The 15,567-nt window shown below is 46.7% G+C and overlaps 1 protein-coding gene across 2 annotated transcripts in view; it reads left to right on the forward strand.

Moving 5' to 3' along the window:
- Positions 1 to 15,567, forward strand: part of pax5 (paired box 5) — a 132,540-nt gene that overhangs the window by 11,710 nt on the left and 105,263 nt on the right. The window contains exons 1-2 of one of the 2 annotated variants that reach the window (XM_042336522.1): positions 2,811 to 3,469; positions 7,067 to 7,232. In XM_042336522.1, coding sequence (XP_042192456.1) covers positions 3,427 to 3,469; positions 7,067 to 7,232 — 209 coding nt within the window. In that variant the 5' untranslated portion in view covers positions 2,811 to 3,426. Of the gene's footprint in view, positions 1 to 2,810; positions 3,470 to 7,066; positions 7,233 to 15,567 lie in introns of those variants that run through there. The other variant, XM_042336519.1, reaches the window with a different exon arrangement.

The raw sequence follows: 15,567 nt of genomic DNA on the forward strand, positions 1-15,567 counted from the left end.
AGGTTAAAGGATAACCTGCAGCTTGAAGACTTTCAACATAATAATAATAATAATAATAATAATAATAATAATAATAATAATCCTTGCATTTGATATAGCGCTTTTCACGTCGGGAGGACGTCCCAATATAAAACATGTGGCACAGAATTTTTTTTTTCTGGGGGTGGGAGTGGGGGTCGGGGGGTGGGGGGGGTGGGGGGGGGGAATTAAAATTGAAACAGGAGCCTCTGCTGGCGTGTATGTTTTCCATAGTGAACGCCTTTCAAATTTAAACCTACCCTAGTTGAAAACAAATGAATACTCTCATATTATATATTATATGTATATTATATATATATATATTATGGTCAAATAATGCGTTCTGACCTGTTACAATCACTCAAAGGGAAGTGTCCACCAGTTCCCAACAACTGCCAAACCAGACACAAAAAGCCACCCACCAGCATTACAGATATATATATATATATATAGAGAGAGAGAGAGAGAGAGAGGAGCTTTAGCTGAGAGTGGAAGTGAAGGGATTGTTTATATAAAAAGACGCTGCAAAAACTATTGTCTGAACATGTATAGAAATGAAAAAATAATCTATTGCAAAGATTCTCTCTCTCTCTCTCTCTGTCTGTGCCTCTGTCTCTCTCTGTGCCTCTGTCTCTCCCTCTGTGTTTCTGCCTCTCTCCATGTCTCTGTCTCTCTCAGTGTCTCTCTCTCTCTCTCTCTCAGTGTCTGTGTCTCTCTCTGTGCCTCTGTCTCTCTCTGTGTCTCTCTCTCTCTCTGTGTCTCTCTGTCTGTCTCTATCTGTGTCTGTCTCTCTCTCTCTGTCTCTCTCTCTCTGTACCTCTGTCTCTCTCTGTGTCTCTGTCTCTTTCTGTGTCTGTCTCTCTCTCTGTGTCTCTCTGTGTCTCTGTCTCTATCTGTGTGTCTCTCTCTCTGTGTCTCTGTGTCCCTCTGTGTCCCTGTCTCTCTCTGTGTCTCTGCCTCTATCTGTGTCTGTCTCTCTGTGTCTCTCTCTGTGTCTCTCTGTGTCTCTGTCTCTCTCTGTGTCTCTGCCTCCATCTGTGTCTGTCTCTCTGTGTCTCTCTCTGTGTCTCTCTGTGTCTCTGTCTCTCTCTGTGTCTCTGCCTCCATCTGTGTCTGTCTCTCTGTGTCTCTCTCTGTGTCTCTCTGTGTCTCTGTCTCTCTGTCTCTCTCTGTTTCTCTCTGTGTCTCTCTGTGTCTCTGTCTCTCTCTGTGTCTCTGTGTCTCTCTGTGTCCCTCTCTGTGTCCCCCCCGTTCCCTTTGCTTCGCTACTCAGAAGCTGTGACCGTGGTGTGACAGTCCCCCCCCACTCCCCCCCCCACTCCCCCCCCTCCCGCATCTCCACCAATCCGAGTGGCCGGCGGTCTCTGGCCAATCAGCAAACAGTGCCCGCCTCCCTCCTGTGAGTGGCGGGCGGGCGGAGCGTGCGATTGGTCGGCGAGCGGTGGGGGTGGGGGGGGGAGTGTGTGGGGGGGGGGGGGTTACACACAGGAGGCGGGGCTTGTGATCGGCCGCTGTGATTGGTTGGGGCTGTGTGGGTGGGGTGGAGGGGGGTGATTGTCGGATAAGCCTTTGGCTCGTTCTGATAGGTCGGTGGTGGTGGTGGGGGAGGGGGTGGAGTGGGGGGGGGGGGGTGTTTGGGGGTGGGGGGGGGGGGGTCCTGGCTCCTCCCAGCCCCGCCGTGTGAGTGACAGCAGTGGGGGGGGGGTGTGGGGGGGGGCGATGCTGTGGTCCCGCAAGGTGGTGATGGTTGGGTTGGAGGTGGGGAGGGAGGGAGGGGGTGGGTGGGGGGTGTTGGGGGGGGGTGTTGGGGGGGGGGGGTGTTGGAGAGGGGGGTGTTGGGGGGGGGTGTTGGGGGGGGGGGGGGCTGAGCCTGGAGCGAATCAGCGCTGCTCACCGCGCGGGTTCAGCCACATTTAAACAACTAATGGAGGAGCATCGACGCGACTGAAGGCGAGAGCGCTGCAAAAAAGAGAGAGAGAAAGAGAGAGAGAGAGGAGAAGAAGAAGGAGAAGGAGAAGCAGCAGCAGCAGCAGCCCCCCAAAAAAAGGGGGGGGGGGAGCAGGAGCATTCACTCAACCACTCCGCCGAGGTGGGGGAACGAGAAAGAGAGAGAGAGAGAGAGAGAGAAAAAAGAAGAGCGAGAGAAAGAAGGGGAGAGAGAGAAAGAAGGAAGGAAAGAAGGGAAGGAAGAAGGAACGAAAGAAAGAAAGAAAGAAGGAAGGAAGGAACGAAAGAACGACAGAACGAAAGAGAGAAGGAAGGAAGGAGAAGAGAAGAGAAGAGAAGAGAAGAGAAGAGAAGAGAAGAGAAAGAGGGAGAGAACATCTACCACCTACCCACCTTCTACCTCTCCATCCATCCATCCATCCATCCACACACACACACACACACACCACCAGCAGCAGCTACAGCAACAAACTCTCATTGCACAGGAGAAACGTCAACCCCCACCCAACCCCATACCCCCCACCCCACACCCAACAGAAAACAGCAACAGAACAACAACCAAAAAAAAAGGAAGAAGAAGAAGAAGAAGAAGAAGAGATAAAACCACACACACACCACCAAAAAAAAACACACCCCAAGAAGCTGGAATTCTTGTTGGATATTTTTGTTTCTTCTTCTGTCGGATTGTCTGTTGGGGACGATTTTCCCCCCGAAGTTTCCAACAAAATAATCGCTGCTGTCACTTGGCCAGAACATTTGGATCAGTTGTTGTGGTTGTTTTTTTTTTCTTGGAGGGGGTTGTTTGTTGGTGGTGGTGGTGGTCGTGGTGGTGTGTGTGGAGGAGAGGAGAGGAGAAGAGAGAGAGAGAGAGAGAGAGAAATATCTATTTTTTGGGCACTGCGTTTGACAAACGTAAAGTCTTTCTTTTTTTTTAAGTTCCTCGCACTCCCTCTCTCCCTCCCCACACCCCCCAAAAAAAGAAAAGAAAACCAAACAAAAATCCGACTGACACCTTGAAGATCCCAGAGACAGAACACACAGAGGATCTGGAACATTTTTTTTTAATATATATTATACAGACAACGACAAAAAAAAACCACAGAAGTGGGTGAGATCGAACCCGCTCTTCTTCTTCCTCTTCTTCTTCTTCTTCTTCTTCTTCTGGGTGGTGTGTTTTTTTTTTCTTCCCCTCCTCCTGCTTTAGTGGGTGTTGTTGCTGATCGCCCATTTGGAGTACAGGTGGAGAGAGAGCAAAAGAGAGAGAGAGAGAGAAACACCCACCCACACCACCCACACCACCCACACCCACGCACACGAGGAGCGAAGGGGTTAAAATCCTGCCTGGGAGCCTCGAGGTGTTCTCCAAATCGAAGACGTTGTCCTCCTCCTCATCTGCTTCTTCTTCCTCCTCCTCCTCCACCTCCTCATCCTCTTCTTCTTCCTCCTCCTCCTCCTCCTCCCATGGAAATCCACTGTAAGCACGACCCGTTTACAGCAGTGCATAGTAAGTAGGCAGCTCGTTCCCTCCGCTTGTCTTGACACTTCCCAGTGAGTGAGAGTGCGTGGGGAGGGGGGGGGGGGGGGGGGTACCCGCAAACCCACCCCACCCCATCCCCATCCCCATCCCCATCCCATCCCCATCCCATCCCCATCCCCAGCTACTGCCTCTGCGCACCGAGCATCGCAAAGTCTTGGGTGGGTGTGGGTGGGTGGTTGGGGTGGTGGGTTGGGGGGGAGGGAAAGAACCCCCCCCCCCCACACACACACACACACCCCTGTCCCTGTGCAAGCAAGGCAGACAGGCCAAGCAACACGTGCCAGGTTGTAACATCACCTAAAGATCACCCACCCCCAACCCTTCCATCCCCTCCTCCCAAATTGTAGGGGATTAAACTCCTCTTTTAGTTCGATTCCCTAACCTTTGCAAACTCCCCCCCCACACACACATACACCAAGTCCACCCCTGAAGCACAGCCGCAGCATTTCTCTCTTCGTCGCCTAGAAAACTTTGACTGGAGAGAGAGAGAAAGAGAGAGAGAGAGAGAGAAAGAGAGAGAGAGAGAGAAAACACGGGGATTGTAGTCGGTTTAACTCCGTCCTCCCAGTTGTAAACGTGTATCAAATCGATAATACAAATGAACCGGTTGCATTCTCACAAAATTCTGGCAAACAAACAAAAAATAAAATAATTCGACAAGTGACCAGAAAATGGCACAGATGACTTTGCCCACCACCCACCACCCACCACCCCTCCCCCAAAGAAAGAGAGAGAGAGAAGGCGATAAAAGGATTAATTGCAATTAATATCCAACTGCTCCTTCTGTTGTGTTGGGTTGTGTTGTGTTGGGTTGTGTTGTGTTGGGTTGTGTTGTGTGTTGGGTTGTGTTGTGTTGGGTTGTGTTGTGTTGGGTTGTGTTGGGTTGGGTTCTGTTCCTCTGGACTGGGTTATTTTTGCACAAAACCAGTGAGCCCGAAGAGAGGGTGTGAGGCTCTGACCTGTGTGTGTGTGTGTGAGAGAGAGAGAGAGCTCTGATCTTGGGGCCGTCGTGGCAGAGATCTCCAGCACCATTTGCTTTGGCTGATGGAGTGCGCCGGGCGCTTGTCTATTCTGCTGGTGTTATATGATATGACATATCCTATCACGGTGTGTTAAGAGTTATTATACCTACAGCTTGTAAACAGATGCTTTATCAACTCGAACTAATCATATTGTGCAGGGAACTATATACCCACTTTGCAGCCGTACCTCGTTCGACCAAAAGGTTTTTTTTCTCTCCCCCCTAACAGAGAGGAGCAGAGTCAGTCAAATTAAAAAAAAAACACTCCTCTCTCTTTTTTTAAAAATTATTATTATTACTACCCCTTTTCAGGGGGTTTGTTTTTCCAACCCTTCTTGGTGGAAATGGTCGATTTAAAGTTGTTCTGTACACCGGGCAACAAACTTTCCGGGCAGAAACGAATGGTATTGATCATTTTTTAATGTAGCAGGCAGACAATTTTTTTATATCCAGCAGAAATTCCAGCCCTTTTCTCTCTCTCTCTCTCTCTCTCTCTCTCTCTCTCTCTCTCTCTCTCTCTCCTTCTCCTCCCCCCCCCCACCGTTTGAATTGTAAATATTCTTGGTTCCGACTGAGCGTTTTTTGTTAATCTTAATTCTCGTGTGTTTTTTTTCCAAAAAAAAAAGAGAGAGAAAGGAACGGAGCGATAATTAGATGACGGATTGAGTCATCCAAATTTATGGATCGGAGGGAAGGAAATAAAAGTAGTGGCAAGACTTTTTTTTGGGGTAGAAAGGGGGTTTGGGGAGGGGGGGGGGGGGAGTGCGCCTGCTCCCCTGTTTTATTCATCATTTAAAGCAAATAAGCCTGTGATGATCCAGTAATTTCCACGCTTAAGAGACTGACATAAATGGGGTAAACATTCATCGAACAAAAAAAAAACCCTCAGCTGTAAAAAAAGAAATGATCACTAACAAAAATGTTAATTTAACTTATTACCCCAAAACCGGTAAAGTAGGAGTCGAGAGAGCCGCCGGGGAAGCTCTCAGCACTTGGGGTATGAATTCACAGCCCCCTTTTTTTTTTCTAATTTGTCTCAGCCACGTCTTACAGTCGTTTTAAAAGAGGTATTTTTTTTTTTTTTTTAAAATGAAATGATTTAAATATCGCTCAGTTTCGATGACTCGGCTGCGCAATTGCCTTCCCGATCTGGTGAGGGGGACGGACGGCGTTTTAGTTTGTGTTTGTGAGTGCATTTGGATTTGCATCTGATTCGATTTGCGAAGGATAAAAAAAAAAGTGAGGGGGGGGGGGATAAAAAAAACACAAATAAACCCTCACCGGGAATTGGAAAAAATTTAGATTGCAATCGTCTGTCTCTCTCTTCACTGCTTTCGTATTTCCCTTTTCTTCGACCGAATGGTAACTTTTTTTGTAACGGTTAGAAATATTTTTTTGTTGCCACTGTTTTTTTTTGCTTTGCAGACAGACCCCCCCCCTCCTCCCCCTCCTCCAAACAGTTTAATAGCACAGTTTGAAAAAGTCTATGCAATTCGGAATCAGACGGAATCGGCTCAGGTCTCTCATGAACGTATTTAAACAGGAACGCACAATGTTAACTTGATTCCAATCACCAAACCCCCCCCCACCACCCCCTCACCCCCAACCCCAAGCCATCTTCCACTGCTCTGTTTGCAAGACTGTTGCCCCAAGTTTTTTTTTTAGCCTAAAATCTGTTCTGAAATCGTTCAGTTTCACTTTCTTTTTTATATATATATATAACACACAAATCGTACGTGTTCACAGCACAGAACGTCCAATGCAATTGATGATAAACCCTATCGATTGCTCATTCGTACGTTAAATAAACCCAACGATACACTTAAATTCCTGCCCACGGTTGTATGTATGTATATATGTATGTATGTGTGTATGTATGTGGATCATCCATCCAGTCGCCGGACGAGAGAGAATGTGTGAGTGTGATGAGCCTTGTGCTTTGGGTTGAGCTGTGTACCTGGAGTTTGATGCTGTCTCTGTGCTTCGTACATAGGTCGATGGTTTTGTCCCATCCTCAACATTAATTCCCTTTATCTGCACTGTTGTCTGGAATGAGCCAATGCCAATTCTTGCTCCCCATCCCCTGCAGTCTTTCCCCCCTTTTCTATGCGGGGGTCTATCCAACAGTCTGATTGCCTGTGCTGTACCCCCCCCCCCCCCTCTGCATTGTGCCCCTTCGAGCAATCGGTTTAGAAGAGGGGTTTTCTATCACTGCTTCTCTTATGTTTATGTGCGTGTGTGTGTGTGTGTGTGTTTCTGTGTGTGTGTGTGTCTATGTGTTCTGCTGAGGGAACTGTCGGTGGGGTGATGGTGGGTGATGGTGGGTGCTGGTGGGTGATGGGTGGTGGGTGCTGGTGGGTGGTGGGTGGTGGGTGGTGGTGGGTGGTGGGTGGGTTTGCAAATGAAAACTGCGCGCGGGAGGTGAGGCTTGAGTGAGTGCTGGTATTTTACAGTATATTTGCATTGTTTCCCCCCACCACACCCCCCCCCCCCCCCCCCACACCTCTTTTTTTTTCCTCTTCATTTTGTATGTTGTATACAAGGGCATGGCGGGGTGAATCAGCTCGGAGGGGTGTTTGTCAACGGCCGACCTCTGCCCGACGTGGTGCGCCAGAGAATCGTGGAGTTGGCCCATCAGGGGGTGAGACCCTGTGATATCTCCCGACAGCTGAGAGTCAGTCACGGTTGTGTCAGCAAGATCCTCGGCAGGTAAGAGAGAGAGAGAGAGACAGAGACAGAGACAGACCCACACACACACACACACACAGACCCACACACACAGACACACACCCACACACACAGAGAATGTCACACACACTTTGCTGCCCCTGGAAGAGTCTCAATCGCTGGTTTGTTTTTTGCAGGAGCATAATAATAATAATAATAATAATAATCCTAATAATACTACTAATAATAATACTACTAATGATAATAAATATCCCTCGCACAGAAAGTCAACCCGGGTTTAAAGGGAACGAGAAAACTGGAACGGGAATTTCCACCACCAAGTTGCACGTTTCCAAAAGAACTTGGGTGCAAACTCTGACCAGAAATAGCAAACCCCCCCCCCCCCCCCCTCCCCCCACCCCCCCACACCCCCTCGTCGCCAAAATCGACCCTCTATTGCCTCCCCGAAGCAGCAGGACAGCGATCACCATCCATCCATCCATCCATCCATTCATTCGTCAGCCTGTGGTTCCTGTGCCGTAGTATTAATTCGAATAATCCTGCAGGTGAGAGAGTAATAATGGAAAATAATGTGGGCTGGCGAGAGAATCAGAAGTAATTCAAACATAACGTGACAGATAGGAGCAGCAGAAATAATCCAACAAGAAAGAGCGACAGCAGCCCAGACAAAACCCTTCCCCTGCAGGTAATCCATCAAAAAAAGAGAGAGAGAGAGAGAGAGAGAGAGAGAGAAGGATTTTGCAAACAGGTAATCCTTAAATTAAGAGAATCAGATATCAGAGAATAGGAAAAGAAACGATTCGTGGCAGTTCTCGGCGAGTGAAAAGCCACGCAGAGAGAAATGCAGAAAGATAATGCTTAGGGGAGAGGTGGGTGGGGGGGCTGGGGGGGGGTCTGAGAAGTCAAAATAATCCTTTAATATATGTGAACGCTTCCGGGTGAAGGCAGTCAATACCTCGTAAAGGTACACAGATTAGACAAACGTGCGACACGGGCACTGACTGGCAAAAGGCTGCAGTGTCACCTGCAGTCCTTACCCTCAGGGGTACAGCAAACCTCTTTATTTTTTTTTTTTGGGGGGGGGTTAGATCTGCAGGAAATGGAAGCCTTGGGGGGGGGGGGGGGGTGGGGGGGGACTTGGAAACTGCATCTTTTCTTTTGTGGTTTCCTGGTCAGACTGCACAACCATTGCCATTGAGGGCACACAGTGAGCATCTGAGAGAAACAAAAGTGAACTGGTGTAATGAGGGTTAGATACAAGGCTGACACACTCAGTGTACACACACACACACACCTACACACACACACACACACACCTATACACCTACAGGTACAGACTGAGACGCAATCAGGGCGACAGTCATACACACAGTTGCAGAAAACACGAGGAAATTCAGACATGCCCATCGCTGGGCACAGGGGCTGGCAATACTTGCACACCAACACCCCACCCCACACACACACACCACACACACACACCACACACACCACACACCACACACAGACCCACAGGTGGGAAACATCTGTGCACAGTTACACCAAGTCAAAGGCACAGCGTTTACCAGAGCTCACGTGTGTCGTGCGCCACAGAGTCCATGCGAAATAATGAGTATTTTTGAATGCAATACCCAATTTACGCGAGTTTAGCCTCACACTGGGACCAAACGTGGAGTTTACCCGCCCTTCAGAGGTTAACTAGGGTTAAATATTACAGTAAACAAAGTCACCAGAAGGGTAGAAAATGTGCGTGTGTGTGTATAATAAATATACATTATATGGAATATATATATATATATATCTGTAGCCTCTCAAGAATGAACCAACATAACACTAACCCTTGTGCTAAGATTGCGAGCAGCAAACACTCCAGTAACAAACCGACGGGATTTCCGAGGAGCAAAGCTACTCCAAAGCCCTTAAAGGACAAATCATATTTCAGGGACGTGTGAGGTTTTTTCCCCCCCCCCAAAAAAAAAAGAGAGAGAGAAAGAAAGAAAGAAAGAAAGAAAGATGCAGATAGAGAGTCTTGAGAGGGTGGTGTCAGGACGATAAAGGTCAGTTACTACTGCAAGTAAATTGCACCCTCTCTTACTCTCTCTCTCTCTCTTACTCTCTCTCTCTTACTCTCTCTCTCTCTCTTACTCTCTCCCTCTCTCTTACTCTCTCTCTCTCTCTCTCTTTTTCCTCTCTCAGTGGGTGTGGAGGTGTCACTGGGGCACAGGAGCTGCATTGCAAACTTTTTTTCTTTTTTTGGGGGGGTGGGCTTTTACTTAATCCTGCAAAGTTTTTTTTTGGGTGGGGAGGGGGGGGGAGGATTTGGGATTCAACACACACCTGCGCACACTTTATTATTTTTCCAGCCCCCCCCCCACACCTTTTTTTTTTCAGTTGAGCACTGGATCAGAACTTTTGGTCCCTGAAGGGGACAATAAACGTCTCCAGTCCGGTTTGAGAGCATTTCAAGGCAAGAATTACCCACTGGGAAATTCTGGCAGGGATTGGGGTCTGAAAGGAGCGCAATCCTTCTCAAATAAACCTTCAGCTAAAAAAAAAAAGTCAAAAAAAAAAACCGACGACGTGTTATAAATGCACCACTTTTTTTTTTTTGGTTGGGTGGGGGGATAAGGGGGTCATAACTAGCAATAAATAGTCCCAACCCGCTCCCAGTGAGGCAGAGAGCAACATTGCATCGGTGGTTAAGGAATGAGCCGTCAATTCTGGGGACGTGGGACATAATAACAGCACATAACGGGCAAGAACTGGGGGTGCGGGGGGGTGGGGGGGAATAAAAATATATATAGATAGAAACATACTCGTCTCTCTGAACTACTTAAGATCATAGATTTACTCAGGCTTTGGACCAGACCGTAGATCCAAAAATGAGACCAGCCCTGGTCACGAATTTGTGTGCAATGTTCATGGCATTTCGATACAGCGCCTGATCACATCTCCCAGACGTCCGAAAGCGCTTCACGGGATATACGGTAAAGTGAATCGACTGTATATTTTGTGGGACCGAACGCGGCGGCCAATTGCGCACAGAGGTGTCCCCACGAACAGTGACCATATTATTATCATTATTAACTGTATGTGCACTGGGGCTGGAAGGCGCAGACCACCATATTTTGTACATTTTGTGTTTTGTCCCAATATCGCTGTGTTTTCCGTGTTATTTAGAGGCAATTTGCAACATAATATGCCATTGCGAATGCTGTGCGCCGTAACGCGAGGCTTAACGTTGGATTTCGAGACCGAGTGTAACCCTCAGTGAGGTGTTTTGGGTGAAAATCCAGGGAAAGTTACAATAAAAGATATACTGACCCCAATTGACCACCAACACCCCCCCCCCCACCCCACCCCCCAGTCAGATTGCAAGAGGTAAACTTGTCCTTTAATGGAGTGACTCAGCAGAAGTCAGTCCAACATGAGTTATTCATTTCTATCAATCCTTGTTATTGTACTAATTATCAGTCAATTCGCTCGTTACTAGTAAATTAGGATATCAGGAAATTAGGATATTAGTGAATTAGGATATTAGTAAATTAGGGTATTAGTAAATTAGGATATTAGTAAATTAGGGTATTAGTAAATTAGGATATTAGTAAATTAGGATATTAGTAAATTAGGATATTAGTAAATTAGGGTATTAGTAAATTAGGATATTAGTAAATTAGGGTATTAGTAAATTAGGATATTAGTAAATTAGGATATTAGTAAATTAGGGTATTAGTAAATTAGGATATTAGTAAATTGGGATGTTACTAGTAAATTATATTATTAGCAAATCAGGAGGTTACTAGTAAATTAGGATATTAGTAAATTAGGATATTGGTAAATTAGGATATCAGTAAATTAGGATATCAGTAAATTAGGATATTAGTAAATCAGGAATGTGACTTTACTAATCATTCCATAATGAACTCACAGTTACTCAGTGCTTCGCGCGTTGCTTAAAAATCCGCTCTGGATCCGCTCAAAAACGAGCGTCGCCCCAGAAAAACCCGGTGAGGAGCTGCGCCAAACGGACCAGAGGGTTCCCCGAAATATTCAACCGGTCAGTGCAGAATTTCCTGGGACTCCCCATTACCCCTCAACTTCCATCGACTGATTTCCCACATCAGACGCGAAGGACTCGTGTGTGTGTGTGTGTGAAAAAAAACCCACTGCCAGAGATCGATGTGTGACTTGGACAGACAGAGAAAACATTCAGTCAAATAAATGGACCAAATAGTACAGGAGGAAAGGGAATCAGAGTTAGTTGTGTCCTGATCTCCTGTCCCTTATAGTGGGGATTTATATTTATACATTTATATTTATATTTAGAGAGAGAGAGAGAGAGAGAGAGGGGTCGCAATATTGCAGCCAATGTTCACTGAGTCAGTGCTCAGCTCTCTCTCTCTCCCTCTCTCAGCAACTCCCTGACCGGTTGCAATGTCTTTCTTTTCCTTCCTTCAGGGACCTCTTCCCCCTTTTCTTTTAATTGGGACTTTTCTGGCAAGTTCCCTTCCTTTCGGGCAAAGCCCAGGAAAAAAAGAAAAAAAAAACAAAAAAACTTGCTCCCCTCCTGCAAAAGGTTTTTTTTTTTTTTTTTTTGTTTTTTTTGCGCGTTTCGGTTCCTTTCCTCCTGGACGTTTAAAACCGTGTGAGACAGTATTTGCGGGAGAATTATTTCAGGTCAGAAATTCTTAACCCATCACCATCCAAATGCACTTCCCCCCCCACCAAAAAAAATAACTGCTATGTGTGTGTTTTGCAGAGGGCACTCACACATATAATTACAAATGAGGTTGTCATTGTGATTTTATATAAATGCTACAAATAGCGATTTATGTATTGGGGAACGTGTTATTACAGTCAAGTTATCTCTCAGCTATTATTCCGTTTAACGATACAAATAAGACTGGAGGGAGGGATGTGTTACTGTGAATCTCTGCTCCACGTTTAAACCTTCATTTCTGTGGGAAACTCCATTTTATTCACACAGGAATTATTATTTTTTTTGGGGGGGGGAGTGGGAGGGTTTGTTTCTTTTTTTTTCTCCCCCACTCGACTCACATCCATCACTCAGTGTCTCCCAACATCTTTTCATTCTGAATTTTTTTTTTTTTTGCTGCTGCTGCACCAGGGAAAGGGGGAAGAGAGAGAGAGAGAGAGGCAGAGAGAAAGGGGGAGATAGGGAGAGGGAGAGGGACAGAGAGAGGGGGAGAGAGATAGAGAGGGAGAGGAGAGAGGGAGGGAGGGAGGGAGAGAGACAGAAAGAGGGGGAGAGAGACAGAAAGAGGGGGAGAGAGGCAGAGAGAGAGATGGAGAGGGAGAGGGAGGGAGAGAGAGAGAGAGAGAGGGAGACAGAGAGAAAGAGGGAGACAGAGAGAAAGAGAGAGAGAGAGAGAGGAAGAGGAGAGAGGGAGGGAGGGAGAGAGAGGGAGAGAGATACAGAGAGAGAGAGAGAAAGATAAGGAGGGAGGGAAGGAGAGAGGGCTTTTAAAGGTCATTTCCCCTCCGAATTATTTACCTGCTGTACAGACACCGCTCTGGGAACCTTTCTGCAGCTAATTTGTTTCATTTGTCACAGAGGATCTGTCAGCATCTCAAAAGGGCACCGCTCCCCCCCACTCCCCCCCTCCCCACCCCCTCCCCACATCAGTTACACAGCATCTCAGAGCTCTCTCACTGCTAACTTATTTAAATCAATCAGGGGGGGGGGGGGGGGGGGAACACACCCCATCCTCGCCACAGACTTGCACAGGCACAGGAGAGTAAAACTGACACCCCCCCCCCCCCCACGCCCCCCACCCCACAACAAAAAAAAGAGGGGAAATCTGCAGACTTTGGGTTTTTGTTTGTTTGCAAAAGCCCAAATGTCCCCCCAATCTCGATTTGAAAAGGACCTTTGAATCGGGAATGGCTGCAATGGCATTGCTACTCCCTGTAGCTGTCGGGATGGTTGGATTCCAGGTTTTATTCAGAGCTTTTTAAACGTGGCAATGAGGGGTGAGATTCCAGCAACGCTTCCAGCAGTGAATCCCAATCCCAACCACTGGGACTCTGCTGAAGGTGTCCTCTGGTCTCGGTGACTTGTGTCATGTCAATCAGTCTGATGTTTTTTTATCCTGGTGGGGAGCTTTCAGTCCCTTCTGGGTTATCAGAGCTCTGCTTTCACAGTCAGGAACCAATAACTAGCGATCGATCGATGGATCGATGGATCGATTACTCACTCAGTCACTCACTCAGTCAGTCAGTCAGTCAGTCACTCAGTCACTCACTCACTCAGTGCATCAGTCAGTGCATCAGTCAGTCAGTCAGTCAGTCAGTCAGTCAGTCAGTCAGTCACTCACTCACTCACTCACTCACTCACTCACTCACTCACTCACTCACTCACTCACGCACTCACGCACTCACGCACTCACTCACTCACTCAGTACATCAGTCAGTCAGTCAGTCAGTCAGTCAGTCACTCACTCACTCACTCACTCACTCACTCACTCACTCACTCACTCACTCACTCACTCACTCACTCACTCACTCAGTACATCAGTCAGTCAGTCAGTCAGTCAGTCAGTCACTCACTCACTCACTCACTCACTCACTCACTCAGTACACCAGTCACTCACTACTTCAGTCACTCACTGCATCAGTCAGTCACTCAGTCACTCAATCAATCAGTTGTTCAGTCAATCAATGAATCAGTCAGAAAAGGGGAACATGTCTGGATCCCGAGGTATTGCCTGTCCCAGACTCGGGGCAGATTGTTCAAACGCTGATGATCAATTTGCATCGTGTACTTGTGAATGGAAGATGTCAGAAGGACCATCCATTGCCTGTGCTTATGGCTGTGATCGCATGGGAGGTCTGGGGGGTCCGAATTCAAGCTCCTCTTCACTTTAATCTCTTTCTGCGCCTGTGTGAATGGTGGGGGGTGGTGGAGGGTGGAGGTGTTTGTATGTATGTGTGTGTGTGTCACTCTCTATCCTTGCCCCCCCACCCCCTCTCTATCCTTGCCCCCCCCTCTCTATCCTTGCCCCCCCACCCTCTCTATCCTTGCCCCCCTCTCTGGTAGAATAGGAGTTGACTGCCTACATTCAGGACTTTTTGCTGCGGCTCGTGGTTTCTTGTTGGTCCTCATATATATTTGTCCATTCCAAATGTTTTTAAGAAACCGAGTCTAGAAAGAATGGGGTTTTTTTTCAAACTGGGAGTTCAGAGCGGTTATCCGCAGAATCGTCTCACACCTGATTGCAAATCGTGCAACAAATTCAGTGGGTCCAAACATAATTTGTGTTTCTGGCTGTTTCCGTGTGATTCCCTATTTTCTTATATAAAAAAATCCAACACTAAATACTGAAACAGAGGGGTAAAACACTAAAGCCATCCCCAGCCAACATCAATAGGAACCCTGAGTATAACCATTTAAACTGTGTCAGGAGACCAAAACCAGAGGAATAGTTGGTAAAGCTCCACTCGTTTATCCAATGACTCAAAGCTCACCTCTGATCCTTTTTTGATGCAGTTCATGTAGACATATTTTTTTTACATGTTTATCAGAAAAGTGTAAATGTGCCCGCTGCTTAGTTTTCATTTTTTTTAACATCCGACGGACAATGTTTACAAAATGATTGAGTTGCTGTCTTGGCTTTAAGGTATGATTTTAAAGTCTATTCTTTCATCACTTTGTTTCTCTCTCCATTTCCCTTGGTATCACCTTTCCTCTTTGCTTTCTGTCCGCCTGGATCTCCTTCACGTAATTGTTGAAGTGCCAAGTTCAGATTTTGCCTGAATTGACACTATCTTCCCAACCATTTCTGATGTAGACAGGCCTGAGGGCAACAGTGGAGGGAAATGGCAGTGCCTAAGTTTGTAGGATAACAGTGAGATTGGGGATAACATTATGTTTGGGATTGCAGGCAGGCAACAATTCACTTTACAGTATATTCTGTGAAGCGCTTTGGGACGTCTAGAAGACGTGAAAAGCGCTATATCAAATGCAAGGATTATTATTATTATTATTAATGTGGTGCAGGGAGCAGCACTTCAGTGAACCAAACAGGGTCACCACTTGTCCCCCCCTTACTGGAGATCTGATGCCTCCTTAGGTCTATGGTTTACACTCAGTCAGAGCACACTGAGGCTTCATGATAGACTGACACCGTGATTAAAAAAAAATTCTCCTTTACTTGACCTACTCCATCAAAACCCCAAGTCATATTAGGACTAGGTTCCCTCATCAGTCACCAGAGATTTAAACAGTGATTAGTAAAGTTAATGTCATGTAAATGGAACACTATATGTTTATATATGTATAATATATATTCAGTTTGAGAATCTAGGTGAAGGCCTCATGTTCACCGTGTAGTGCATT

This window comes from Callorhinchus milii, unplaced genomic scaffold, assembly GCF_018977255.1.
Source record: "Callorhinchus milii isolate IMCB2004 unplaced genomic scaffold, IMCB_Cmil_1.0 Scaffold1, whole genome shotgun sequence".
Classification (NCBI taxonomy): domain Eukaryota; kingdom Metazoa; phylum Chordata; class Chondrichthyes; order Chimaeriformes; family Callorhinchidae; genus Callorhinchus; species Callorhinchus milii.